At 49.8% G+C, this 27,583-nt stretch overlaps 3 protein-coding genes across 5 annotated transcripts; 2 read left to right on the top strand and 1 right to left on the bottom strand.

The window, feature by feature from the left end:
* Positions 1-460: 460 nt before the first annotated feature.
* Positions 461-10,934, top strand: MDP1 (magnesium dependent phosphatase 1). Of its 2 annotated transcripts, none has more exons than XM_084806559.1 (7): positions 461-511; positions 749-856; positions 3,166-3,226; positions 4,514-4,624; positions 7,155-7,262; positions 9,244-9,329; positions 10,724-10,934. In XM_084806559.1, exons 2-7 carry the CDS (start codon positions 820-822, stop codon positions 10,801-10,803), a joined length of 483 nt encoding a protein of 160 aa, XP_084662685.1. In that variant the 5' UTR covers positions 461-511; positions 749-819; the 3' UTR covers positions 10,804-10,934. The 2 variants fall into 2 exon arrangements, with proteins under 2 accessions (XP_084662685.1, XP_084662687.1); XM_084806561.1 differs by having other exon boundaries at positions 461-515; positions 10,724-10,923.
* A 2,088-nt stretch (positions 10,935-13,022) lies between these two features.
* CHMP4A (charged multivesicular body protein 4A) lies at positions 13,023-21,643 on the top strand. 2 transcript variants are annotated; one of them, XR_014783978.1, is made up of 7 exons: positions 13,023-13,075; positions 13,710-13,859; positions 15,885-16,062; positions 18,087-18,201; positions 18,369-18,492; positions 18,898-19,077; positions 20,847-21,643. XR_014783978.1 is itself a non-coding variant. In XM_084806558.1 (6 exons), exons 1-6 carry the CDS (start codon positions 13,045-13,047, stop codon positions 18,978-18,980), a joined length of 681 nt encoding a protein of 226 aa, XP_084662684.1. In that variant the 5' UTR covers positions 13,023-13,044; the 3' UTR covers positions 18,981-19,915. The 2 variants fall into 2 exon arrangements, 1 of the variants encoding a protein (XP_084662684.1); XM_084806558.1 differs by lacking the exon at positions 20,847-21,643 and having other exon boundaries at positions 18,898-19,915.
* On the bottom strand, positions 21,299-26,844 carry TSSK4 (testis specific serine kinase 4). The gene is made up of 4 exons (XM_084806566.1): positions 26,572-26,844; positions 25,446-25,660; positions 23,507-23,870; positions 21,299-21,580 (listed from the first exon to the last, which is right to left on the bottom strand). Exons 1-4 carry the CDS (start codon positions 26,776-26,778, stop codon positions 21,299-21,301), a joined length of 1,068 nt encoding a protein of 355 aa, XP_084662692.1. The 5' UTR covers positions 26,779-26,844.
* Positions 26,845-27,583: the final 739 nt, after the last annotated feature.

Here is a 27,583-nt window from a genome sequence, read left to right as displayed (position 1 = left end):
GAGTTCAGTGGGATTTACTTTTGAGTAAACCTGCATAGGGTTGCTATTCCTGGTTGTGCCTGCCAACTTGGGGGTGGGGGTAATTTTTAATTTGCATGTGTGTATGGTGTTTGTTTTTATATTTTTTTTGATGTTGAGATCCACGGGGGTTCACCCAATAACTGGTATGCGATTTTAATGCACTTATTTTATACCTATGCAACCTCCACCCCTAGCTGAGGTCCTCTCCCTGCTGCAGATCTTTGCAAGAACTGTTGCCTAGCTAAAGGCCAGCCTCTGCAAGTCCCGCCGCACGCGGAAAGGATCCTCTGCGGGGCAGAAGGAGTTAACCGGCAGGCCCTGGAACTGTCTGGCAACACCGCTGCTTCTCCAGAGATGCAGCACGTGCTCCAGGAAGTAGCAAGAGAGAGTGCCTGTCATCCAGTCTGCTTATCCCTGGAGGACCAGTTCCTGTGGTTCCAGTCTCTGGCAGGAAGGAAGCCGGCGATTTGATTTCCAGCCACCGGTGCACGTAGGTAACGGTTTAGCCTCTGGATGTGAAGGTGTTGCTCCGTGGCCGGCAACGTGCAGAACTAACGCCGACTTCAAAATGTGCTAAGTCGGCCCCGTTGTGTTTGGGAGCCCCCCTTGCTCACCTTACCCCGTGGACCCCTAGACCTCTGCCCCAAAGGCCTACCCTGTTGGTGCCACTGCAGCCACTGGTACCTGATTGCCTCCTTTAAAACAAAAGCAAAACTCTCATTTCTAGGAAGCAACTCCCTGCCGCCTCTTCTCTCTGGGCACCTCTCTTGCTTTTGGGTCTCCTGGGGCAATCAGAAGATGTGCAAACAGCCCTCGCTGGTGGTGTTTGACCTGGGTAAGTGTTCCGCCAGGGTCGGCGGGGTGGATGGGGAGTTCAGCTTTTTTTTAAAAAAAGTACTTTTTACGGTTGTCAGCGTAAGGCTGCCATCCTGGGGACACTTGCTTAAGAGGAAGGCTGCCCTGCTGTACACGGTTCTTTGGGAGCCAGGCGCCCGAACTCCACAGGACTGGCTTCTGAGCTGATATGTGTAGGATTCCGCCGCAAGTCCTGTAGAACGTAGGCAGGGTTAATTCCAAGAAAAAGTTTGCAGGGTCGCGCATGCCTGCGGCTTGCCGGAATGAGTGGGAAGAGCAGATCCTGCTGGGAGAAGTCCTGATGTGCCGTCCTCCTTCCCCAAACCAGAGACACAACCCAGGTGACCTGTGGGCGTGGGCTAGCTTTTCCAGGACATGTAAGGGGAATCCTCTAATCCAGGTGTGGGCAGACGGTAGATCTCCAGATGTTTTGGCTTCAACCCCCAGAAGCCCCTGCCAGCAGGGCCAATGTTCAGGAGTGCTGCCAAAACACCTGGAGGCCTATTTATATATTTATTTATTCATTCATTTCATTTCTATACCACCCAATAGCCGAAGCTCTCTGGCCAGTTCACAAAAATTAAAACCAAACGGCACACAATAAAACAAATATACAGAACATTAAAACCACAATATAACAATACAACCACAATAAAACCTAGCAGCAGTGCAGGAATTTAAAATACAGATTTAAAACAGCAAAGCTAAAAGTCTAGAAAGCTAAAATGCCAAAATGCCTGGGAAAATAAAAAGGTCTTCACCTGGCGCCAAAAGGAGTACAATGTAGGTGCCAGGCGAACCTCACTAGGGAGCTCATTCCACAGCCGGGGTTTCTACTTTCTGCCCACCCCATATCTTTGAGCCTTCCCCAAGCTGGTGCTTTCCAGATGTGTTGGACTGCAACTCCCATCATCTGCAGCCAACATGGCCATTGGGAAGGAGGCAGTGGTGTAGGTCAAAGGGTCAAAGTGCCTGCACTTACTAGCAGGGTCTCTGAGCTCATCTGCCACCCCGCTCAGGCTTCCCTGTTCCTTCTGAGCTTTGTTTTAAATCAATTTTTTAATTGTGAGTTTCAACAAAACGAAACAAACATAACAAAACCAAAAATTTGAAAATATAACAACATACTCAGTTTCAAGTCCTCAGTTTCAAATATTACAACATGGGGGGGAGGCAGGGGAGAACAGATTACACATAAACTTCGGTAAAAGCGGACCAGATATCCAAATATAAGCCCATTCGCAAGTGATACCTATATACCACTCTTTGAAATGTTGCTCATGTTGTTAAGTCTTCAATCTGTTGCATTATAGGCAGTGAGCTATTATCCTTCCAGGATTGTAGTATCAGTCTTTTAGCAGCCAAGGGGGTGCGAAAAATCCATTTACGCTGACTGTGTGTTATGTTCCAAAAACCAGGTAAATGATTTAAGAGAACATGTACATCAGTAAATATTAAAGAGCTTTCCAATACAAAGTTTATCTGTATGATAACTTCCTCCCAAAAGGAGGCAACTACTGGGCATTTCCAAAACATACGAATAAAAGAAGCGTTAGTTAACTGCATTACGCCTCCAACAATTAGCCCAGTTTGGCAAACCTTTGTTAAAGAGATGTTGTGGTGTCCAGTAGTTCCCCCTGACGTTAGCCCCAATCCTCACAGTAACTGGGGAGGAGGAATGGATTTTCCCAGGAACAATGTATTTGAATGCAAAGTATTTGGGGGTGGCCTGGCCTTGAATGGGCAATGAAGACCAAGTAGCTTTATAAAAGACCTGTTCCTAGCGGAGATGAAAACTGCTAGAACTGGTTTGTTGCTATGGATCAGCACAGCAGCCTGCCATCTTTGGGTTCTCCCCAGAGGGAGGCTCCGGGCACTGTTGTGCTGAGCTCCTGCGCTTCAAAATTTAGCACTACACCACTGGAAGCAGAGAAAGGAAGGAGTCACCTCCCTAACCCAAAAGGTTCCTAAATCCCATATCTGCATTCTAGTGTTCCTACCTCTTCCTTTTCTAGTTCTTGTGCCCTGAATATCTGCACCCCAGGCAGGAGTTCAAGCGGTGCAGTTTCCCTGCATGGTGTCTAATTCAAGGTTTTATCGGTTATATTTCGTATGCGATGGTTAAAGGTGTTGATTCTGCTGTAGAATCTCTCGGGGGCGGGGGAGGACCAGCCTTCGAAGGTGTGTGAGTGGCTGAATTTGGGGGGGGGGGGGGCTGAGAATCTTGATGATTTGGGTTTAAGATGGGGGATGGAATTCAGGGTGACTCAGTCCCAGTCTCCCTTGTAGATTACACCCTGTGGCCCTTCTGGGTGGACACCCACGTGGATCCCCCCTTCCAGCGAAGCAGGTGAGAAAAAAGGTAGTAGATATGCATAGGACTTGGTGTTTTTTTGTTATTGTTTGTAGGGAGGGGGAGTGTGTGTATGTGTGTTTCACCTACAATTAAAGGGGATGGGCGAGACACAAAGGAGTGAGGAATGTTGTGTTGCTCAAGAGAAACAGGGAGCAAAACCCGGGCCCTGAAACTCGATTAAGGATGCCCCAGCCTGTGCTCCACATCTGAAAGGAAGCCCTGTTCCCCTGAGCTGCAGTGTGAGGGGCTACCTGTGATTTTGCAGCGATGAAGGAGAGAAGCTCTATATACGCTCAGAGGAACTCTTATCTTGCTGTTAATTAACTTTATTAAAATACTTTTATCCCATCTCTCTGTCTTAAGACTTGAGGCGGTGAACAGCATTTTAAAACAGACATCTTTAAAATTGCAAAATTTTAAAACAACACTTTCTGTCATTGTCGAACAGTAATTTGGCCTTAAAAAAATATCCAGTCTGCATCTATCTTGCCTGGTCTGCTTTTGTAGGTGGGTGAAACCACTTCTGTTCTGTTGGGCATTGGGAGATAAGCAGAGAATCTGACTGTTCTTACATAGTCTAAACGTTTTGTAGTTTTGGTTGCATTGGGTTTTTGTTCTTGTTTTAGGAGAGAGGGGGAAAGGGGGACCAGGGCTGGGGTGGGAGAGAGGAATGGGGGTGAGCCAGTTGTGTGGGAATGGATCGGATCATAAGGGGCAGGTTAGGATAGAGACGTGTCTGGTTGCCACCTTTTCTATGCATAGGGGAGCGTACCTTTAAACATCGTGTGACAGGCAGGAACACAACAGGTGCAGCATTTCCTCTGGGAAGAGCTGTAGCTGTTGGATTTCTGCCTGTCACATTAAAGCAGGGATGCAGAAGCTCAGGGCCAGGGGCCACATCCGGTCCTTTGGGGAGGCAAGTCTGTTCCTCCAGGGTTCACCAGAAGGCCTTTCCCCTGGCCCCACCCCCTTTCCCCTGGCCCCACCCCCTTTCCCCCTAACATTTGGTGGCTCCCCAGCTTTTGTGTGGTTGTTTTCCCACTCTGGGAGGTGGAAATGCCTCTCCTGAGGCTTAATTACTTGGCAAAAAGAGCTTTAAGCTACAATGTGCTGGTGATTTAGCCCCACCCACCACTGGAGTGCAGCCCCTGAGAGCTTCTCTGGAATGGAATGTGGCCCACGGGCTGAAAGAACTTCTGCGTTCCTGCATTGCGGTCAGCCCCCCAGCCCTTAAAAATAAAAGGTGTCAAACCCCATGACGCTTCTCTGTATTCCTCCCAGCGATGGCTCAGTACAGGACCGGAACAGGCGACCTGTGAATCTGTACCCCGAAGTACCAGCTGTGCTTGAGCGACTGCACAGCAAGGGGATCCCTATGGCAGCTGCTTCGCGGTGAGTTTCGTCCCCTCCCAAAGCCGCACCCGTCCACTCATACCCCAGTCCCCTCCATTTATTCCCGTTTTCCTGATCTGGATTGGCGTGTTGTTGTTCAGTCGTTAAGTCGTGTCCGACTCTTCGTGATCCCACCCTTTATTCCATACCAGCGGAGGCTGGTGGCTGCGATGTCAATGGGGCGGTGCATCCGCTCCGAGTTTCAGTCAGAACCAGTCAGAATTCTAAAGGAGCTATCCAAGGTGCACGCTCCTTTAGAGTTCTGACTGGCTCTGGCTGAAACCCGGAGCGGATGCACCGCCCCACTGAGACTGGACCCACCGGCCTCCACGATACCATTCTCACAGTTCCCAGTTTTCACGCAAACCTGCCTTGAGACAGCGGGATGTGGGGAAATCGTGCTGTTCTAGTGCACGTCAGTCACCCTCATCGGGAGTATAAAAGTTTTACTATATTATTATCCTTATTATTTTGTTATTATTAACATCCATATACCGCTTTGTCTGTTGAAGAGCCATCAAGGCCGTGTACAGCCATTTTAAAAAACAATAAAACCTTGCAAGAATAAAAACAAAGACATGAAAAACATGAAATGCTGCCTGGATGCAGCGATGAGTTGGATGAGGGCCAACAAACTGAGACGGAATCCTGACAAGACGGAGACTGTGTGGGTGGGTCATTCCCAGGTATGGGAACTGGGGCGTTTGCCTGCTCCAGGCAGAGTTGCACTCCCTCAGAAAGAAGAGGTGCGTCGTTCAGGGGCGCTCCTGGATTCATCGTTGTCCCTGGAGGCCTAAGTGGCTCCTTTGGTGCAGAGAGCCCACTGCCATCTCCAGCTAATACATCAGCTATACCCTTTCATAAGAACATAAGAAGAACCCTAAAGCTGGATCAGAACAAGGGTCCATCCAGTCCTGCATTCTGTTCACACAGTGGCCGACCAGCTGCCCACGCGAAACCCACAAGCAGGGCTTGAGTGCAACGGCACCCTCCCGCCCATGTTCCCCAGCAACTGCTGTACATAGTCGTACTGCCTCTGATATTGCCAGTGGCATATGGCCCTCAGGACTTGTAGCCGTTGATAGCCTTCTCCAGGAATTTGTCTAACCTCCTTTTACACCCACCCAAATTGGTGGCCATCTCCACATCTCGTGGAAGTGAATTCCATAGTCTAACTCTGCGCTGTGTGAAGAAGCCCTGCCTTTTCTCTGTCCTGAATCTCCCACCCATCAGCTTCATGACATGACCCCGTATTATGGGAGAGGGAGAAAAATGTCTGCCTCTCCACTTTCTCACTTTCATGGGCAGGGATGGCCTGGCCACTGTAGTCCATGCATCGGTAATGTCACGTTTACATTACTGTAACGCGCTTTATCTGGGGCTGCCCTTGTGCTTGATCCGTAAGCTCCAGCTAGTGCAGAATGTGGCCGCCAGGATGCCGAGTGGGCGCCTAGCTGTGCACATAATTGCACCAGTGTTGAAGCAACTGCATGGGCTACCTATTAGCTACTGAGCCAAGAACACAGTCTTGCTGTTGGCATATAAAGCCCTGAATAGCTTGGGATCAGGATACCTGGCAGATCACCTTCCCCAGCGCAGACCTGTGTGATCGTTCAGATCATCAGAGGAGGCTGTGCTGGTTGTGCCACAATCTGCAGATCTTGCAGCAACCCGGAAGTGGGCCTTCTCCGTGGTGGCACCCACTTTGTGGGACGACCTCCCTCCTGGCATTCGGGAGGCACCAACTGTGGCATGCTTTAGGCACCAATGAAAGACCAGTCTCTTTCAGGCCTTCCTGGCCCAGGCCTTCCTTGAGTGAGTGGGTGGCCCAGTTTGTTTGTAATTATGGTGTTGTATTGGTTTTCATATTTTTATTAATGTTTTATAGAAATGTTTGAGCAGTTGTTCCGTATTCTGATTGTATTTTAATATGTACCATAATGTGTTTTAATTTCCTTGTAAAACTCTTAGGGTGCAATCCTGTGGCCCCTACATATTGTCTGAGGGGCCATTGGATACTGGGGAATTCCCCCCCCCCGAGGTTGGAGACAGCCCTCCGGTGGGGGAGTGGAAGATCTGACCCCCTGACCCCTTGCAGCTGGCACAGCGTGATCTGCTCTAGCTGCCCTCCAAGGTCGGAAAAGGGAAAGGCAGCATTTCAAAGGGAGGGGAGGAGACCAGAGAGGCCAGGATACAAGCTATCCTGAGCCTCTTCCAGCCTCCTCCCCTCCCCTTCTGAAGCACTGTCGCTAGATGGACTAAAAAGCCCATCTAGCAAAATCTGCAGGCCGGGAGGACGAGGAGGTTAAAATCACCTCCGGCGCTCCTCCCTCCCCGCACTGGAAGTTCGGAAGCCTCCCAGTTCAGGGCCTTCCAATCATCAAGGGTGCAATCAATTGGATTGCCCCCTTAGAGATATTTTTAAATATGGTGAGCAGTAAATAAATACACATTTTAGTCTATATTAATTGAACTCAAGCGTGCATCCCGTAATTGGCCTCTACCTCTCTCTTTTTCTCTCTCCTCCTAGGACAGGTGAAATCCGGGGGGCGACTCAGCTCTTGGAACTCTTCGGCCTGAATCGCTATTTCCGCTATACGGAGATCTACCCGGGCAGCAAAGTCACCCACTTCCAGAGGTAAGGGAAGCCCTGACTGGTCTAACTTCAGGGACCCCCATCTCCCATCAAACTCCCGAAGATATGATCCCATCATATCAACGGTCCAGTTCTCTCTCCCCCCGCATCCTCTTCTGTTATGAATTATAGTCTTAGTAGGCTTGTTGCCTGATCTTAAAAGAATGTAGTTGATTTTAATCATAGAATCTCCAGTGTGAAACCACTGAATTACAACTTGTCATGAAGTTCATTTCATTTATTATATTTATATACTGCCCCATAGCCAAAGCTCTCTGGGCAGTTCACAAAAATTAAGTTCAGTTATTTCATCTGTGGCCTGAATCAAGCTAACAGCTTTTTATCCAACTACAGCTGATAATTAACTTACCGATGCCAGGAAGTTTGTGTTATCATCAACACCGCTTTGGTCACTGCACTTAACTTTTCCATACATTTTAAGTTTAACGCTAATGTCGGTGTGTATTTTTTGCACTTCATTTCCCTCTGACCTCAGTGCCTTTTTGTGCATGTGTGTGTGTGTTATATAATTATGCACACAGACACAACTTAGGATAGTACTTCACATATCTGATAAAGTGGAGTCGAGTCCATGAAAGCCAGAGTGTTGGACTACAATTTCCATCATTCCCAGGCAGCATGCCATGATGGAGGTTGTAGTCCAACCCATCTGGAGGGCACCAGGTTGGAGACAGCTTATGCCATAATCAATTCGTTGGTCTTTATAGTGCCACAAGGCTCTTTCTTTGTTTGCAACAACAGTTCTGCAGCATAAAGGATACCTTAGGGCTCGATCCTATACAGTTTAGACAGAAAAAAGTCCTACAACTCCCAACATTCCCCAGCCAGCCATGCTGGCTAGGGAATCCTGGGAGTTGTAGGAGTTTTTTCTGTCTAAATATGAATAGGATTTCACCCTTAGTTGTTCTTAGATGTGGAAGATGCATATATAAGGGCGCAATCCTATGGGGATAGGCGGCCACCTCCAAACTCCGAGGCAACCGCCTGTCCAATGCAGGGCAGGAGAAGCACAGAGGGGATTGTCCCTGCCGCCCTTCAGCTGCCCTGCATTTGCGGCTAGACAGCCAATTTCGGCTGTCTAGTTGTGGGAAGGCGGAGCAGGGGAAACAGCTGCCGGACGACACAGGATGTGTTGTACTGCCATTTCCACCTTCCTCGCCCCAGAACGCCCCCCGGAGCACCCTGTTTTCACTGCTCCGCACTCCTCTTCGGAGTGCCAGGCTCTTCCGAGCTGCCTGCGAGGCAGTGCGGGAGAGGGGGAAGGCTGATTCTTCAGGAACCGACTGCGGAGCATGGACTCCGAGGTCAGTTCCTGGAAACCAACATATCCTATGCCCGTCTAGTTGCTGACCAGCAGCCATAGGATTGCTCCCTCTGTAGGTATCTTAGAAAATGGATGATGCCTCTCAACAGGGTGCTTGCCATCTGCAGTTTTTCTAGGTGCTTCTAATTTTTAATTTTTAAAAAAATCTGTAGAGCAAATCGGAGGCATCTTTTTAGTCTATTAAAATGTGTTTTTTAAATTTTAAATGTTGTCGCCCTAATTATTAACAAGTAGTAAGCAAGAAATTGCGAGTAGATAAATAGGTACTGCCTCGGCGGGAAAGGTAACAGCGTTCCGTGCACCTCGGTGTTCAGTCATGCTGGCCACATGACCACGGAAGCGTCTTCGGACAGCGCTGGCTCTTCGGCTTAGAAACGGGGATGAGCACCGCACCCTAGAGTCGGACACGACTGGTTGGGGACACCTTTACCTTTTATTAGTAATAGTTAAGCCAAAATAAATCTCCCCTTGGTTTTTCCCTCCATGGTCGCAAATGTGAATTAGACTTTCCAAGCTTAAGCCTGCCCTCGCCCCACCGACAGTGGGAATGGAGGACCGTGATGCTTTGAACCTTGGTGTGGGCTCGGGCCAGGAGTGACGGAAGGAGCCCTCATATCATCTCCACCTCCTCCTCCTCAGGTTCAGTCAACAGAGTGGGATCCCTCTTTGCCAGATGCTCTTCTTTGACGATGAAAGCCGCAACATCTACGATGTCAGCAAATTAGGTACCCGGAGAAGTGTGCACATCTGTGACCTTTAACCCCTCGCCTGGATCCTCCGAGGCGGCCCATTTTTTAAAATGAATTGTTTATTTTCAATCCAAACTGGAGTGTCTGGGCTATGAATGATCAACCAATGACCTGCGTGAGAGGTCATTCACTCACCAAAATTTTCCAGCCAACACCCAGGGGTTGTCGCCCACAGCAGAGCGCGTGCAAAAGGTCCCAGGTTCATTCCCTGACATCTTCAGGTGGGGTTGGCAAAGAAGCCTGTCCTAGATGCTCAAGAGCCACACTGTGGTTTTGTCTGTGTCTGTGTTGTGTGTACATGCAGGCCAACTCAGCTACCCCTCTGGGCTTTTTCTAACATCTAAGTTCTGCACACACACAAAAAGTAATTTTTCACTGGGATCTCCCAGTGGAGCCGAGTGCTGGAAGATCCGGGACAGATCAAAGGGAGGACTTTTTCTTACAGCACATAAACTTTGGAGTTTAAACTTTGGCGTTGACCACCACAGGATGTAGTGATGGCCACCAACTTGGATGGCTTTAAAAGAGGATTAGACAAATCAATAGAGGAGAAGGCTATCAATGGCTACTAGTCCTGATGGCTGTATGCTACCACCAGTATCTCGGGCAGTATGCCAATGTACACCAGTTGCTGGGGAACATGGGCCGGTAGGTGCTATTGCTATGTCCTGCTGGCTGGCCACTGTGTGAACAGAATGCTGGACTAGATGGACCCTTGGTCTGATCCAGCAGGGCTCTTCTTATGTAATGTGAATAGCTGATGAGAAATAACTTTGTCTGTGCAAACAACATTTCCATAATTCAGATCTGGCTGCCTCTGCCTCCAAGATAAAAACCTTCCAAGTTAATGTATTGGGTTCATGCTTCTTAATCAAGTGAGGGTGCAATCCTATGCGTGTTTAGACAGAAAAAACTCCTACATCTCCCAGCATACCCCAGCCAGGCAATGCTGGCTGGGGAATGCTGGGAGTTGTAAGAGTTTTTTTTCTGTCTAAACATGCGTAGGATTGTGCCCTGAGCTGCTTTTGTGAAGAATCTGAAAGAATTTTCTTTTGATCGCGCCCCCTCCAGCCGCCCCAGGGAAGGGTCATAGCTCAGTGGTAGAACTCCTTCTTTGCATACAAAAGGTCCCAGGTTCAATCCCCAGCATTTCCTCTAGAGCTGGGGAAAACTGTGGTCTGTAACCTTCGGCTATGGGTGGTCTAGAAATGTAATAAATAAAATAATAATAAGCTTTGGGAGAAATCATGCCTGTCAGTCAAGGCAGTGCTGGATGGACCAGTGGAGTGGCCCTGTATATGACAGTTTCCTATCTTCTTAAGAAGGGAAGAAGGTGCCAGGTTCATTTTTTCCTTCTTGTTTCCCCCTAGGAGTTACATGTATTTTGGTCCCCAATGGCATGAATCTCTCAGTCCTCAACCAGGGCCTAGAAGCCTTCGCTCGCTCCTGAGTGTTGCTCACTGCTGACACGGCTATACCTCAGACACTTGGCATCTCCCCTTCTCTCTCGGCACGTGTGGAACACGCTGAGATTTCACACTATAAATAAATCCTCCACGTGTTTCCCTGCAGTGTGTTGATATATGTGTGTGTGTGTCGCCTGAACTTGTCCCAGAGGGCACCCTGCGCTGCCATTCTCCACACAGCTTCCTGCTATAAGGCTACAGCCACTCGAGAGCACGGCTGAATTCCTGAACCATTCTTTCTACTTCTTAAGTTCTTTCCTGACACAGGAGCGTGTAAAAATGTATTGTGTTTTTGGAGTTTCACAGCACTCTTCAGCCTCATGCAGAGCTCTGTGGGGTATTTTATTTGTTTATTTATTTAAAACATTTGTATCCCACCCTATATCATTAAGATCTCAGGGCAGTGTACAGATAAAACCAATTTAAACAGTAACAAACAATGAATAATTTAAACAGCTAAAACCATATTAAACCATTAAACAAGCTAATACCAATTTTTAAAAAATCTAAAACAATAAAACAGTTAAAACAGTGTGCAACTTTAGGGAATTCAATTAGCCCTCAAAGGCTTCGTTGAAAAGCCATGTTTTAACTTGGTGCCAAAATTAAACCAACATCTGCGCCAATCAGGCCGCCAAGGGGAGGGCATTCCACAACTGGGGTGCTACATCAGAGAAGGCCCTCTCCCATTTCCCACCATAGCGTATGTCTCGCACTGGTGGGAAAGCTTGCTTGCTGTTCTTCCACCCTATTGGCATCCTAATTAATATCATCTTCACAGCTTCTCTCTCACCCAGCGAGATGACTCCAGCAATCACTCTCACTTGTATAGATGGGAGAATGAGCCCAGTTTTCCCTGTTGTTAGATTTTAATTCAAGTCTTCCATCAGCCAGTGCAATTATTTTGTCGAAAATTTTGTTTCTTAAAACAGAAAAGAATCACACGCCATAGGCTGACTCAATCTGGTACCATTTTGTGCCTTCTACAGCTGTTAATTGTGGGGTTTGGGTTGTAGTTACTCTTGGCAGAAGGATGCACTTTGCATATGAGCAGAGGCCTGCTTGTCTTCTGTTATTTTACATGTGTCAAAACTATGGGCTTGAATGTGGCTGCCAAACTACAAACAAGGTTTTAAAACTGTGATAGCGATGGAAAAGCAGTGTTTCCTCTTAAGAATAGGGAGTAAATCAGTGGATGGGAGAGATAAGAGGTGCTCACTTCAATAATCCCCCTTTAGGGCCAGCATTTCTAGTCCTCACTGTGGGGATGGTGGGAGTTGTAGTCCAGCACATCTAGCAGGTTGAGGAAAATGAAAGGCTATACCTGTTGAATTTTTGAATCTTACGCAATTGTTAAGGAGGTAGGAGCACTACAAAGGAAAAAGGGGGGGTAGGTTTGGAAGCAGGGAGACCTTTAAAACACAGGGAAAAGCATTAAGGGGACTGGAGTCACAAAGGCTGGATTAAAGGCTGCTGTGGTCCCTTTACGAAGTGGGGGCGGGGACCCTTTGGGGGCATGCAGCAGGGCCCTTTAAGAATTGGGTGGAAATGTTATTTAGGGACGTGGCTCCTTTAAGAGCAGCGGGCGAGCAGCGAGACTGACGTTACGTCATATGATCCTTCGGCTCCCCGCAGCCCCGCCCACTCTTCGTCACATGCCCAGGGCTGATCCAAGGAGGGAGGTAAAGACCAGCCGCTGCAACCCTCATTTCAACCCTCATTTCCGGTTTCCATTGGAATTCTCCACAAGCGGGGAAAGAGTGGTGGGAGAGATTAGGAATCAGTGGTTAAAAAATGAAAATCGGGCGGGGGGGGATAGTTTTTGCAGCAGTCTTTTTGAAGTAATCGCGAAATAACCCCATGACTGTTTATTTCAAACCCCTGCAAAGAAATAGGAGCAACTCACCTTGGCGTTTTAAGGCTGCAAGCCAGTACTCCCTTACCTGGGACTGAATCCCATTGAATTCAATGGCCCTTCCTTCTGAGTAGACAACTTACAGGATTGCGCTGCTGGATCACTGATTTTTATGCGATTGCACCCTCCTGTCCGGCGCATAAAAGGTTTCCACCGGCTGCGATCGGGAACCCGATGTGTCGCAGTGGGACCAACTGACTGTATGGCCCTTTGGGCTGGTTCTTTCCTGTTGTCATGTGATGGAGGCAGGCTCGGGTAGTAGGTGGGTGAAGCCGGAAGAGGAAACGCAGAGAATTCCCAACCAGCCGAGATGAGTGGCTTGGGGAAGCTCTTCGGGAAGGGTGAGCCCTGTTTTTTCATATCCCACCCGAAGGGGGAGGTGGTATCGCCCAATCCCTATAGACGATCATGGAGCGTTGGGAGCAGCCACGTGTTGCGGGGGGGGGGGAGAAGAGAAAAACGAGATTCGGTAGCCTGGTGGAGGAGGAAAAACATCTATTTAAGTAAAGGGAAGGGTTTGTTCCAAGTTTCTCTTTCCTAGAGGGGGGAATGGATTAGACCATGTTTCCAAGAAGATCTTTTTGGAGAGGGACTGGAGGGTTTTTGATTTGTTTCTCCCCAGTACTCAGTTTCTGGGCGAGGGGCTGTATTTTTCCTCCATTTTGAAGGAGGGGAAGGGATTGGTCAATTGACTGAGGGAGTGGGGGCGGGGAGTATGGATGCTGGGAATAGCCCATAATGCACCTGGATATTGCTTGGTGGCATGATTTAAGGAACTGATAATTCCTTCTTTTCCACAGTCCTTTTTAGGGAGTGGTTCTAATCCCTGCCTTTAAGTGGATTGACACAAAGGCCAGAGGCTTTATGGGATGGTAAAGCAGTCTTGTTCTCACCACATGTCCCCCCTTTCACCCCAAATGCCTTCTTTTTCCTCTCTTCTCTCCCACCACTCATCCCGCCCACCACCCTTTCTAGGTAAGAAGGTGAAAGCGCCTACCCCTCAGGAGGCCATCCAGAAACTGCGGGAGACGGAGGAGGTGCTAGTCAAGAAACAAGAATTCCTGGAACAAAAGATCCAGCAGGAGCTACAGTCGGCTAAGAAACATGGGACCAAAAACAAAAGAGGTAGATAGGGAAATGGTGGGGGGCAGACAAGAAGCGGGCGCTGGTTAGGTGTAAGGGACACCCCCCCATTGAAATTTGGGCCTTCTCTGTGGTGGCCCCCACTCTGTGGAACTCCCTCCCTAGGCAACTCTGCCATGCCCCCTCTTTAATGAGCTTCCGCCATGCATTAAAAATGTGGTTGTTCAGGCAGGTATTTGGGGTGGGTTAGGGTATTTTTAGATATATGATGTTTTTAATGTAGAATTTTATTGTACAATAATAGAACAGTTTAAAACATCACCCAGAGTGGCTGGGTGACCAGCCAGATGGGCGATTAATACATTTAATTAATAAATAAAAATTTCTTCAAAAGGAGCAGCCATGGGCTGGGAAGTATCTGTGGGCTAGGTCAAGAAAAATAAACAGATATCTGCCCAGTTTCGGGTCAGCTCCATAGAGTAGGGGCAATTAACATGAATGTGTGTGGAAAGCAGGCAAAACGCATGTAAAACTGATACATTCTTCCAGTCACTGTAGAAGTCCCCAATATGGGGTGGCAGGTAGAGGCCATGCAAGGGGTCTCCCTGAAAATAGGAGAGCCGGTGTGGCATAATGGTTGGAGTGCTGGACTGGGAGTCGGGAGACCTGGGTTCTAGTCCCCGCTCAGCCATGAAGCTCACTGGGTGACTTTGGGCCAGTCACTGAGCCTCAGCCTAACCGACCTCACAGGGTTGTTGTAAGGATAAAATGGAGAGGAGGAGGACCACGTAAGCCACCTTCGGCTCCTTGCAGGGGGAAAAAAGGCAGAATATAACTGAAATAATTAAATCATAGAAACAGAAGAAGGTCTCTGCTGGATCAGACCAAACACCATATAGTCTAGCATTTTGTTCACACAGTAGACACTCAGATTACTCTGGGAAGCCCGCAAGCAGGACATGAGCACAACAGCACCCTCCCACCCATGTTCCCCAGCAACTGATAATCAGTGCTATGCTGCCTCCAGGTGTGGAAGTTCAACTACTTTACCAATGGGGTCATGAGCAAATCATTCCAGAAATCTAGGGATGCAGTCTTCTCTTTAAAGTGGAATGACTACGTCTGCTGTTAATTCCTCCGGTCCTACCTGCTCAGAAGCATTGGTCTAGGCCTCCTGGGATTATGCTGTTTCAGAATACAGCTGGTAGATCGAATGTGTCCCCCACGTTTTAAAAAGAAAAAGTGGTTGCTTCTAGAAAAGCTGAGTATTAGAGGGAGCTGAGAAGACTGCACGCAAGCACCTTGCAGGCTCCTTCCTTTGACGAGCAACCGTAATAGCATCCGATGGTGGAGGTGAGGTTACCATCACAGATGCTTGTCATACATAAAATCTTCCTTCTCTCTAATCAAGTTTTCTTGAAAACAGCCGCAGTGTGACAATCATTTATATTCCACATCAGTTTGGCTGGAATTGACAGGCTCCCCTGTCATGTGGCATTTAAGAAATGCAAATAAAGATTCCTGGCTATGAATTTCCATTTCCTGCATCTAAAGCTCCTTGAACAAGGTTAATGCCGAAATACAAGAGTGGCTTGTATTGTCTCCAGCTCTCTTGCTGCAAAATATTTGGGGAGTTTCTCCTGCATTGTTTATGACATCCCTTCCCCAACCTGGTGCCCTCCAGATGTGCTGGACTGCAACAGCCATTGTTGCCAATAACCAAGCTGGCTGGGACTGATGAGTGAGTGTTGTAGTCCAAGAGATCTGAAGGGCGCCAGAGTGGGGAAGGCTGCTTTATGGCTTGATCACTTGTGTGATGCTGACACCCATTGGCACATATATGTATGCAATATGATGATTTCCACTTAACTCATCCACCTCGCTTGCATCAGAGGCCTGAGCAGGCATACCAATGCGTGCTTTTGTGCATATCTTTGCGTTCACAAGGACTAGAAACTTGGGGCTGTGCTTGTTTTTAAAATGAAAGCCAAGATTCTCCCTGGCGGCCCCCATTGTTTGGCAGTGCAGCTGCTGATGCTCCCATGGCCTCTTTCCCTCTCAATTTAGCGGCCCTGCAGGCCCTCAAGCGGAAGAAGCGCTTCGAGCAGCAGCTCTCTCAGATCGACGGCACGCTTTCCACCATCGAGTTTCAGCGGGAGGCCCTTGAGAACGCCACCACCAACACCGAAGTGCTCAAGACCATGTCAGACGCAGCTCGCGCCATGAAGGAGGCTCATCAGCACATGTGGGTACCACAGCGGGGACGTGGAGGAGAACGGCATCGGCGACTGCGGCTTTTCCAGGATGGATCTTCCCCTAGAAAGGGGCGAATTAAGCAGAGCAGGGGCCCCTTCGACAAAGGAGGCAGGGCGGTTTTGAACTCTGCTTAACATAGGAACAGCCCTGCTGGATCAGACCGAAGGCCTCCCCAGTCCAGCATGCTGTTCTCACAGTGGCCAATCAGATGCATTTGGGAAGCCCACAAGCAGACATGGGTGCAAGGACACCCTCCCGCCCATGTTCCCCAGCACCTAGTGCACATACACATGCTGCCTCTGATAGTGGAGGTACTGTAGAGCCATCAGGGCTGGTAGCTGTTGATAGCCTTCTCCTCCAGGAATTTGACCAATCCCCTTTTAAAGCCATCCAAATTGGTGGCCATCAGTACATCCTGTGGCAGCAAATTCCATAGTTTAACTATGCACTGTGTGAAGAAGTGCTTCTATTTTTCCTGAATGTCTTACCAGTCAGCTTCATGAGATGATCCCGGGGTCCAGTACTATGAAAGAGAGGGAGGAAAATGTCTCCCTGTCCACTTTCTCCACACCATGCATAACTTCGTACACCTTTATCATGTCTCCCCTTACTCGTCTTTTCTTTAAGCTGACAGTCGCATATGTTGTAACCTTTCCTCATAGGGGAGTTGCTCCAGCCTCTTGATCGTTTTGGGCACCCTTTTCTGCACTTTTTCCAACTCTGCAGTATCCGTTTCAGATGCGGTTTAGATCAGGGGTTCTCAGCCTTTGTCACCTAGTGGGCACCTTTGGAATTTGGGAAGTGTCATGAGCACTGTCGCAAAATGACTCCCATGGGCGTAGGGGGTTGCCCATTCACAAAATGGCTGCCATAGTGGGTGTGGCGACCAGTCTCAAAATACCCATTTCCCAGAAGACAAATTGTTGATGTGCAGAGAAACATATACTGTCCCACCACACACCACCCAGGCAAAACACAAACCACTCTAAAACAAGCCAGCTAATACCCACTCTACTAAAAGAAACCAGGCAAGACAAACACACAGCACAGGCAAAACTCCCCCCTGTGTTCCCCCTCCAACCTCTCCATCCCCCAGCAGGCTCCCCCCACATCCAGGACACTCGCTACCGCTCCCATCCTTTTTTTTTCTGGGCAGGTGGATCTGTTTCAGAATGAAGCACTTACCATTTTTATTTTCTAAGAATGTATCGGGAGGGCTCAGAGGTATTCTTGGAAACAAAGGTGGTGGTAGAGGCTGGTGCCTTGCTTAGTGCATACAAGCCTCCCGGGTAAAGTAAATAAATCAATAACAAAAAGGAACAGGGAGCCTAGCAAGTCCCTAGGGAGGTGTCCATGGGTACAGTGGTGCTCACGGGCTCTGGAGCGCCCGGGTTTAGATGCTGCCTGCGCACTTTTTGGAAGGGCAGTAGGGATGCCCGGGAATTTTGTTTCTGTTCGCAAATCATATGAACACGTCCTGCTCACTATCCCAGACATAAGAGTGGGGTGAAGGTTCTCAAATTCTTGAATTTGCGGTTACATTTGAAAAAGGTGTTTTTTTTATTGTGCACTTTGACATGGACGTTTTCTAAGCAATGCACATTTTCACACTTTAGTCAGTATTTTTAGTCTGAAAAATACACTCAGAAATGCACGCTTTTCTCATTCAAACGAGCCCAAGCACAGAATGGAAACGGAAGCAAGCCAAAATGAGCTTCAAAGTGATTTTTGGAGAATTTTAGTGGAAGACCGCTGTTTCTCCCATCCCTAAATGGCGGTTTGACTGCACACAATTTGTTGCATGGTCTGTTTCAAAATTTGCATTTCTTCTGTGTGTTGCTTCTTCTGCAGTTTACGGCTTTTTGCCCCCTCTCCTTGACGTCCCCCCTCGAGGAGGCGGGGCATTAGCATTTGAGCTCCTCCGTCACCCCCCTGCCCCTGAACAACGTTTTTGCTGTGGCTGTTAAGGGAGCCCTCTCTTCTCTCCTGTCTTCCCCCCGCCCCGTTCCCCAGGGACATCGACAAGGTGGATGACCTGATGGCTGAAATCACAGAGCAGCAAGACATTGCTCAGCAGATCTCTGACGCCATTTCCAAGCCTGTGGGCTTTGGGGACGATGTGGATGAGGTAATGGGGAAAGGGGCTCTTCTGACAAGCAGGGGGTTTGGAGACTGTTTTACCAACTGGTTCTTTGGGCGACGGGGCACTGGGCGGAGGAGAGCTGGGGCAGGGTGGCATCAGATTAATATCGGAGCCTGTGTCCCACTTCCCACCTCTCCTTTTGCTGCTGTTAGGATGAGCTTCTGGCTGAATTGGAGGAGATGGAACAAGAGGATCTGGACAAGGAACTCCTGAATGTCGGGGAGCCGACGCCAGAGCTCCCCAGCGTGCCTGCCTCTCGCCTCCCCAGCGTGCCAGGTATGAGGGGATATGGGGAAGCAGGAATGAGGCCACATGCTGGATCCCAGATCGATGAACCTGCTGTTAGATAGCCCGTAGCCCAGCCATCTCCAAACTGGCACCCTCCAGATGTCTGGGACTACACCCACCATCATTCCTAGCCAGCACAGCCCTTGGGCCTACTTCTGAGTTGTGGCTGCTGCCAAACCTTGAATACATGGAAATGAGCCAAGAGGGAAGTCCATCTTTGGCAGTGGCGAAAATGGGGCCGGAGAATGTTTGGTCAGATGTTGGTGCAGACTGGGGGAGATTAATCCTGGGTGGGACGCCCAGAATGATGGGAGTGGGCTTGGGATGATGCCCTTGGGGTGCCCCTCCCCTTCTCCTCCCCTTCTCCTCCTCACCTGTCTCTTCTTCCGGCAGCCTCGAAAGTGCCAGCCACTGCCACCGCTGTGGAGGACGACGACGATGAAGAAATGAAGCAGCTCGCCGCCTGGGTGTCGTGATGCATTGTGGGAAATCGCCCTCCTGCCTCCCTTTCCTGTCGTGGAGATGGAGAGGACCGTTCTTCCTCCCCCCTCCTTCAATTCCAGAGGCCAGGAGGTGTGTGGGGGGGTGAAATCAGACACCCTGCCTGAAAATGACCTTACGTGCCGAATGTAAAGAGTTTTATAGACAGATTTCTATATATAAAAATATATATGAACAGATTGTATTGGGGGGGAGCGTGTTGGGATATAAAAAAGGGTTCCCCCAAATCAAGGCCAAACTTTGGACCTTGCCCCTTTTCCAGCAAAAGCTGAGGATAACCTTCTGTGGTGAAAACATGGGAGGGGGCACTATGGCACACCCCCCCCCCCCCGCAACAAAGCTTGGAGTGTTCTCTGCGTTATATTGCACCCGGCCCCTGCTGTGTGCGATGGGGGTGTCTAAATTATGGGGGTTCATGGTCCTCCTCCTCTAGCGTTACACTCCTTTTGGGGGGTCCCTGTCTTCCCCCTCGCCCCAACTATTTTGAGTAAGTGGATATTTCTCCCACCGGCATCCGGCATGTTGTTGAAGTGAATGCTGGCAATAGGGAAGGGTTGGGTGGGCTAGAATTGTGCCATAAATGGTGGATTCTGCGGGGGGGGGGATCACGATACGTTGTGGAGCTGCTAGGGAGGGGTGTGTGTGTAACAGGTACTATCTTTCTCTGTTCTCGTGGCAGCGTGTCCGTGTGGCTTGGGTTGACATTTACATGTTCTCTCTCTTTTTACACTTGGCTTGTGCTAATCTGCTAATTTTTTAAAGATTTCTCTCTGTCTTTGTCTCTCTTTTTGTGTCTACTTGTGGTACGGAGTTGAGATGGGGGGCAGCAGAGAAGACACACCCCTTCTCTCGTGGCCTTTAACTCTGTTCCTCTCTGTGCCCCAACAAATAAATAAGTCAGCAAGGAAAATATCTGTTGTTTTGTTGCTGAAGGCGAGAGCACGCCGTCACCATCCCTCTAGCGCAGGGATGGAGAACGGGTGGTCCTCCAAACGTTGGACTGCAACTTCCACCGCGCCTCATCATTGGCAATAGCGCTCATGAGAATTGCTGTCCACAAAGATCTGGAGGGTCTCACATTCCCCACTCTACCCTTAGCAACTGGTAGGCAGAGAGGTACACTGCCACTAAAGATGGAGGTTCTGTTTAGTGACTGTGGCTGTTGAGAGACCCCTCCTCCTCCATCAATCTAACCCCCTCTTAAAGCCGGCACGATCACTATCCCTCAGTATACCATGTGGCAGCTAATTCCATAAATAAATTCTGTGCTGTGTGAAGAAGGGCTGTTTCTCGCCTGCTCTGATTTTATTGCCCGAAGGTCCATTAGGTGACTCCCGAGTTCCCATCTTCTAAGAGAGGGGAAAGAATTTCTCCCTCTCCACAGTGCATTATTTTATACATCTCGATCGTGGCCCACCACTTCCCCCTAAACTAAATAGCCCCAAACGCTTTCGGCCAGTGCTAGGCAACCTGCTGCCCTCCAGATGTTTTACATCGTAACTCCAGCCAGCATGGCCAGTTGCCCACTTCTCCCCACCCCACTCCTGAGGTAATTAAGATGCGAATGGGTGCTATACTACAGGAAAGGGGTTTGGATCCTCCGCTTTGGGGCAGATAATAATGCGTAACACTCTACAGTATCTTCAGAGCGCTCTGTGCATTTTCTAGTTTTTAACACTTGCACGGTCCTCCCTAGCCTGGTATCCTCAGGATGTGCTATGCTATAACTCAACACCACCTCTGAACTGGTCCTGCGTTCAACTGCCAGCAGCTCTTTACCTAGCTGCGGGTAGGGAGACATACAGTGTTGTTGGGTTTTTCTCTTCGTGTCATGGATACAGGACTCCCTCCTGAAACTGAGCTTGCTGGGATTTGAACCCGAGACCCGCTTGCCCCTTCATTGAGTATTTGCATCTTTGGCTGCAAAAGCCCACCAAAGTGACAATGCATTGAGAGGTCTGCATCCTGCCGCCACCCCAAAATGGACTCTTGTGAACGAAAGATCTCGCTCGGATTTAATAATGTTGCCATTCGGACTTCACCTTCCTGGCGGCTGTGTGTACAAATGCAACGTTCCAGAGTTTGCCCCAGCTATTGCTTGATAAAGGCAGACATTCGAACAGACACCCTCTCTCTGGGGGTTCCCTGCCCTCCTTTTTTGAGGTGTGTTTTCCCCTGTCTGCTTCCTCACCCCCCCCAAAACCCCAGAAGTCCACCACTGAAGATGAGAGATCCAGCTAGAGACAGCGTCTTGCCGCAACTTTGACCTCAGAGTCTCGTCTTAACGTGCCCCTCAGCTGGTTTTTTCCGGGTTCTTGCTTCCCTTAATCTGGCCAGTGCTGCGTGTGCGGCTAGCAGCCTTCTTTTTGTCCGGGGTAAAGGTGAGGGAGCGGGACTTGGTGCTGGGGGTGGTGTTTTTGTTGCCCTCGGTGACCCGCGGGCCGCAGATGGCCTCCAGGGCCTTGATCTCGGTGGTGGGCTTCTCCGCCAAGAACTTGAGCACCCAAGAGACCTTCAGGACTTCCAAAATGTTGAGCCGCTTCGAGGCCGGGCGGAGCATGCGGTGTATCAAGTCCTGGACGTTTCCGGTGGGGCGAGGGAGATCAAAGTTCCAGATTAAATTCATCGTCTTTCCCGCTTTTTGCCTGTACCACCCCCTCTCCCAAAGCTGGGTCTGTACCAAAGGTGTTGAACCTCTTTTAGCCCGAGGGCCAAATTGCATTTTGGGGAAGCTCCAGGGGGCCGCATTCCAGTGGTGGGCGGGGCCAGTGACAAAAGCTGGGGAGCCAAAGATACCACTATTTTTTAGCTCAGGGGTGGTCAACGTGTGCCCTCCCGATGTTTTGACCCACAAACTCCCTTCAGACCCAGCTAGAATGGGCAATGGTGAGGCATGATGGGGGTGTAGGCCAAAGCATCCAGAGGGCCTCAAATTACGTGCCCCTGTTCTACCTAAGAGCTTTGACTGCCAGTAACTAGGCCTTAAGAGAAGTGTTGGGGGTCTCTCTCTTTACAATAGGGCAACGGGTGCCCCACCAGATGTTTTGGCCTACAACTGCCGTCAACTATAATGAGAGTTGTAGGCCAAAACAACTGAAGAGCCACAACTGCCCCACCCCGCTCTAACTGCCCACTGTAGGATTTTAGTCTGCCTTGAAATGTCCTGGTGTCTGATGCCCCCCATTTAGCGGGGACGGGGCTTCCTAGCCATTTGAAAACCACCCTCTTAGGGGAAAGGAAGGCCATGGAGAAGAGGAAATGCTATCGGAGCGTGAAGGAGGACAATCTGAGGAGGCCTGAAGTTTCCTGGGTTCAGCCAGGGTGTAACGTGCTCCCGCCACCCCCTCGATACAGCCTCAGGGCCCTTCGGTGGGTGGGGAGGAGATAAGCAGGGCCAGTCTAATATTTCGGCTGCTGCCAAGGGCAGCACTTTGTAAGGCACCTGTCTTTGGGACAGCAGCAGCAGGGAGGGACTCCGATGTCTTCCCCACGCGCTTTGGCAGATTGGGGCCCCACACCAGTTTCCTGCCAAAGATGCACCACCCCACCCCAGCTGTTTGCCTCCAGAGGTGCTGCTCGCAGCAAACGGCCCCTTCCAAAGCAAAGAGCAGCCAGGGAGGGCGTGGGTTTCGGCAGGGGACTGGCACAGAGCCCCAATTTTTGCCCTAGAAAGGATGGAAGGGGGGTGGGGGGAGCTCGATAGCTGCTTATTTCCAAGAGGAATATCGGGGCTGCAGCCCTCCTGTCAGTAATCCCAGCGGGGTGAGTAGTGCTAGATAGAAAAGCTGTACCTGTTGAATTTGTCTGTTATGAAGTGGTAAAATCATGGAGGGGGGGAGAGCTGCAACAAAAGGCGGCCACACCCTAATGAGGGCTATGCCCACCGGTGTTTGTTGGTGCATTCAAAGTATTTATAAGCTGCTTTTTTCTGGTCAAGCGCTCACAAAGCGACATGCAAAGAGGAATGTTATAAGATACAAGCAGGCACCTCAGAGAGGGGCAAAGTTACCCGAAGGAAAATGGCCGTGAATCACATAAGCCGCTTGCGTTCTTAAGCAAAGGCTGCAAGAACATTTTCAAGGCCACCTTAAAGGCCTGTGCAGAAGGGGCTAAGTCAGGGGTGGGGAGCAATTGTGTGTCTGAGGGCCGCATGGCTTCCCAGACCCTCTGCGGGCCGGATGATGTGGGGTGGAGCCCATCTGTAACATCAGGGTCATGGCCACAACTTCCATGAGCTCTAGCCGGCATAGCCGATGGCAAGGGCTGATGGGAGTTGCAGACCAGCAATTCCCCATCCCTTCTGTATGGGGAAGGCAGTGGAGGAGCAGACACTCTCCTGCCCCTCTCTGAGGAGGTGGAGCTTCAGGAAGGGGGAGGGCACAGCCTGGCAGGCCAAACTTGGCCCATGGGCCGAAGGTTCTCCACCCCTGCGCTCAGCATAACTCTCCCAGGAGGGAGCTCCATAAGGTTTGTGGGTTTGGCCGCTCGATGTCATCCTTACCTTGATTTCCTCGTTGACCTGGAGATGGCCCGGGAAAGTTACCTCTTTCTGGGTCTCCCGGAGCAACTTCTTGAGGTTGGTGTCGTCGAAGGGCAAATGGGCCACCACCAAGGTGTAGAGGATGACGCCCATGCTCCAGATGTCGGAGAGGAAGGGGTTGTACGGCAGCCCCAGCAAGATCTCCGGGCAAGCATAGGCGAAGCTGCCACAGTAGGTCTGGCTCAGGTGGGAGAAGCAGCTCATCATGCGGTACGAAGGGGTGGCAGTCGGCTGCGTCTGGGCAGCCACCATCTTGGAGAAGCCGAAGTCGGAGATCTTGATGTTCTCGCGCTTGTCGAGAAGGAGGTTCTCGAGCTTCAGGTCCCTGCAGTGTCCATGGGAGGAAAAGGCAGAGGTGAGAAGAAAGAGTGGCCCCAGGGGTGCTGGAGGGCACGTGCCCCAGATCTTCAAAGAGGGGCTCTTCTCTGGGGTGGAGCCCCATTCCTTGGCATGTAGAGAGTTCGAATCCCTGGCATCTCCAGTTGATGGGATATTGGGTACCAGATCATGGGGAAAGACTGCTACCTGAGGCCCTGGAGAGGCACTGTTACTCAGAGTAAACCAGCCTCCCCCAACCTGATGCTCTCCAGATGTGTTGGAGGAGAACTCCCATCAGACACATCTGAAGAGCACCAGGTTTGGGAAAGCGGGAGCAGATACTGGGCTAAGTGAACCAATGGTTTGAGTCCCTATAAGTCTGCGTGGCTCAGCTGTCAGTGTAATAATTAACAACTCGTGCCAGTTATGGTGGAGCAGAGACCTAAACAGCAGTCCTTCCTCCCACCCTTTATCTTTTGGCAGGACACCTGTGCCTTTAACCACTGCATGAGGCAGATATTAAACTGGCGCAGCTTTCCCCCTCACCGCTGCATCTGGAAAATTCGCAATGGCTGACTGCTACCAGTCATCCAGAAGGGTTAAAGCAGGGGTGCCAAACTTTTTCAGCCCAAAGGCCAAATTCAGTTGTGGAGAAGTTCTCAGGGGCCGTGTCCCAGGGGTGGGTGGGCTCAAAGCCAAAACAGGCGGGACCAGGTGGGCAGTCCATGCTGAGTTAAATGTGCCCCTGGTCTGGCCCAGGTTAAAGCAGCTCTATATATTTAGCACCCCAAATCCGGTTGAAAGTCCCTGCATGGGATGAGTGGTGACAATGTACATACCAGACAGAAAATAGGGGAGCTGAATATTCTGGGGACAACAGGGCAAAGTATACTGACGAGCGGGGCTGTGAACAAGGCTGGACTTAACCATTCCCCTAAGTAAGTCATAGCTCGGGGTTTCAGAGCTAGAGTCCACCACCTTTCTCCACTCACCCCCCCCAGCTCTGTGCCTTCTATGTACCTGCATAGCAGGCAGAAATTCAGCAGGTGAAGGCTTTTCAGTCACAGAGATTCAGGGAGGGCAGAAAGATACAGGGATGAGTGGGAGAAAGATGGGAGAAAAGATGCAGGGATGAGTGGGAGAAAAATGGGAGAAAAGATGTAGAGATGAGTGGGAGAAAAGATGGGAGAAAGATGCAGGGATGAGTGGGAGAAAAGATGGGAGAAAAGATGCAGAGATGAGTTGGGGGGGAAGTTGGGAAAAAAATGCAGGTATGGGGAAAAGATGCAGAGATGAGTGGGAGAAAAGATGGGAGAAAGATGCAGGGATGGGAGATGTAGGGAAAGATGAAGGGATGAGAGAAAGTCAAGGAGATGCAGGGATGGGAGAAAGCTATGTATGTTGCATTTCAGCATGGCCGCCCGAAACAAAGAAACAAAGGTAGCAGAAGGCCCAAGGAGGGTCCTTGTGATGAAGTCTGAATCTTCTGGCCTGCAGCAGCTGCTTGTGATGGCTAAAGTGACTCACAGAGGCCTACACCAGGAAGCTCCTGCCCCATCACCACCACCTCTCCCTTGCTCACCGGTGGACGATGCCCTTGCCGTGCAGGTAGGCGATGCCCAGAGCCAGCTGGGAGAACCACTTCCCGGCTAGGGCCTCAGAGCAAGCGCCCGACTTCTGGATCCACTCGAGGACGTCGCCGCAGGGCGCCAGTTCCATGATGATGTAGTGGCGGGAGGTGGTCTCGATAGCCTGGTAGAAACTGATCACATATTTGTGGCGCAAGCTTTTCATCACCTGGAGGGGGCATGGGTAGAGAATCCGGGGTTAAGTAGATCTGATAGCCTACTGCTGACACCACTGTGCACATGCACACGCCACACACACTGCCCCGTTTTCTTAAAACACTTTCAGGGCACAATCTTAACCATGCTGGCTGGGGAATGCTGGGAGTTGTAGGACTTTTGTCTGCATAAACATATATAAGATTGCGCCCTTATGCTACCAAGGTTTGGGCTGAATTAGATTATGCTCATATTCACGTTACTTTATTTGGTTGGTCTGGAGAGGTATCATATTTGTGTATTTTCACTTTTATTCTTCTCCTAGTGCTGAAACTCAGATTCCAAAATCCATATTAGGGTGGCACATTTATTAGGCCAACCCAACGGTTGCCAAAAATGTGCAGACTTTTGAGATCTCCAGATCTCTTCATCAGGCAGGATGTGATAAAAAAAAAAAAAACAGATTGGTGGGGAGGGGGGCGTTGGTGGTAGCTGCTTGAAGGGACTTCTATTATAAGTTCCTTCAAGCAGGAAAGCATATGCCAGAACAAAGGCACGATCTTATGCATGTCTAGACAGAACAAAGTCCTTCAACTCCCAGCATTCCCCAGGAGTTGTAAGACTTTTTACTGCCTAAACATGCATAGGGTTCTGCCCTAAATGTGTTAGTCTGAAGTGCCCCAAGACTCTTTGTTGTTTTGACTCTCTAATGCAGCCTTCTCCAACCTGGTGCCTTCCAGATGTGTCGGACTACAGTTCCCAGCATCCCCAGCCAGTTGTAGTCTGACACATCTGGAGGGTACCAGGTTCAGGAAGGCTGTCTTAGAAATAGAGAATTACAAGAAGCTAGCAATTCCAGCTTGTTCAAACCCCTTTTCTGGCCAAAGGAAAGGGACATCCATCTGCCCCCATGGAGGTCACAACCTGAATTTCTCTAGGTAGGAATTTAGTGAGGTAGTCCTCCGAAGCCTTCTTCTTGGAGATGATTTTAATGGCCACCATGGTTTTCTGCTTGGCAAAGTAGGCCTCGTAGACGGTCCCATACGAGCCATGTCCAATCACTTTGCCGATTTGGTAGCCATACTGGTCCATCACCGAAACATATGGTGTAGAGGAAGAGTGTTCCACCATGATGGAAGTCTAGTTTACTACCCCCAGTCCTCCTTCAACGTGTCAATGTTTTTGGGTTTCAGCTCTAAGAATACGTGGAGAGTGCCGGATAGGATGTGCCGTGAAGGACGGGCAGGTACCGTTGAATGGGAAGCCAGTACGAACCCCGCAACCAATCCCACGAGGAAGGATGGTTAATTTCTCCCACCATGCATTGCAGTTCACAAAGGTCCTGCTGATGGTCTCTCTTTCGTTTTAGTGAGGATGGGGAGATCCTGTTGGAATCCACCTCTCTTGCCCTACTTGAGCCCCAAATGGGAGAATCCAAACTGACATCCTTCCTGGTAACAGCTTTGAAGGAAGTAATGGGATCCAGCTCTCTGGACCCCCACTGCCTTGACTGGAATCCCCCCACCCTACCTGGATCCCCCCACCCCCAGGCTTCTGATGACACCCCAGCATTCCGTCTACACCAGTTGGCTGGTGGGGTTCCGGTTACCCCAGCAATACTTCTGTGGATGGTAATGGGGATTGTGTTATGACAAAGGATGCATGTAGGCTGATGTCCTAAAGTCAGGATTCTAGGTGGTTCTAGCATGGCTGGTGGGGGAATCCTGGGAATTGCACAACTTCTTTCTGTCTAAACATGCATTGGATTGCACCCTAAAGGAATTCGGACAATATGTCCAAAATTAACATTCAAAGCCCTATATGGCTTGAGGCCAGGTTATCTGAAAGACTGCCTCTTCCCATATGTGCCTGCCCGTACCCTAACATCATTTCCAGGGGTCCTTCTCCATCAGCCCCTGCCAAAGGAAGTGAGGTG

This window comes from Heloderma suspectum, chromosome 6 (genome assembly GCF_057233095.1).
Source record: "Heloderma suspectum isolate Gila_16-S chromosome 6, 16-S_ref, whole genome shotgun sequence".
NCBI lineage: Eukaryota > Metazoa > Chordata > Lepidosauria > Squamata > Helodermatidae > Heloderma > Heloderma suspectum.
This window is presented reverse-complemented; position numbering and strand designations above follow the sequence as displayed.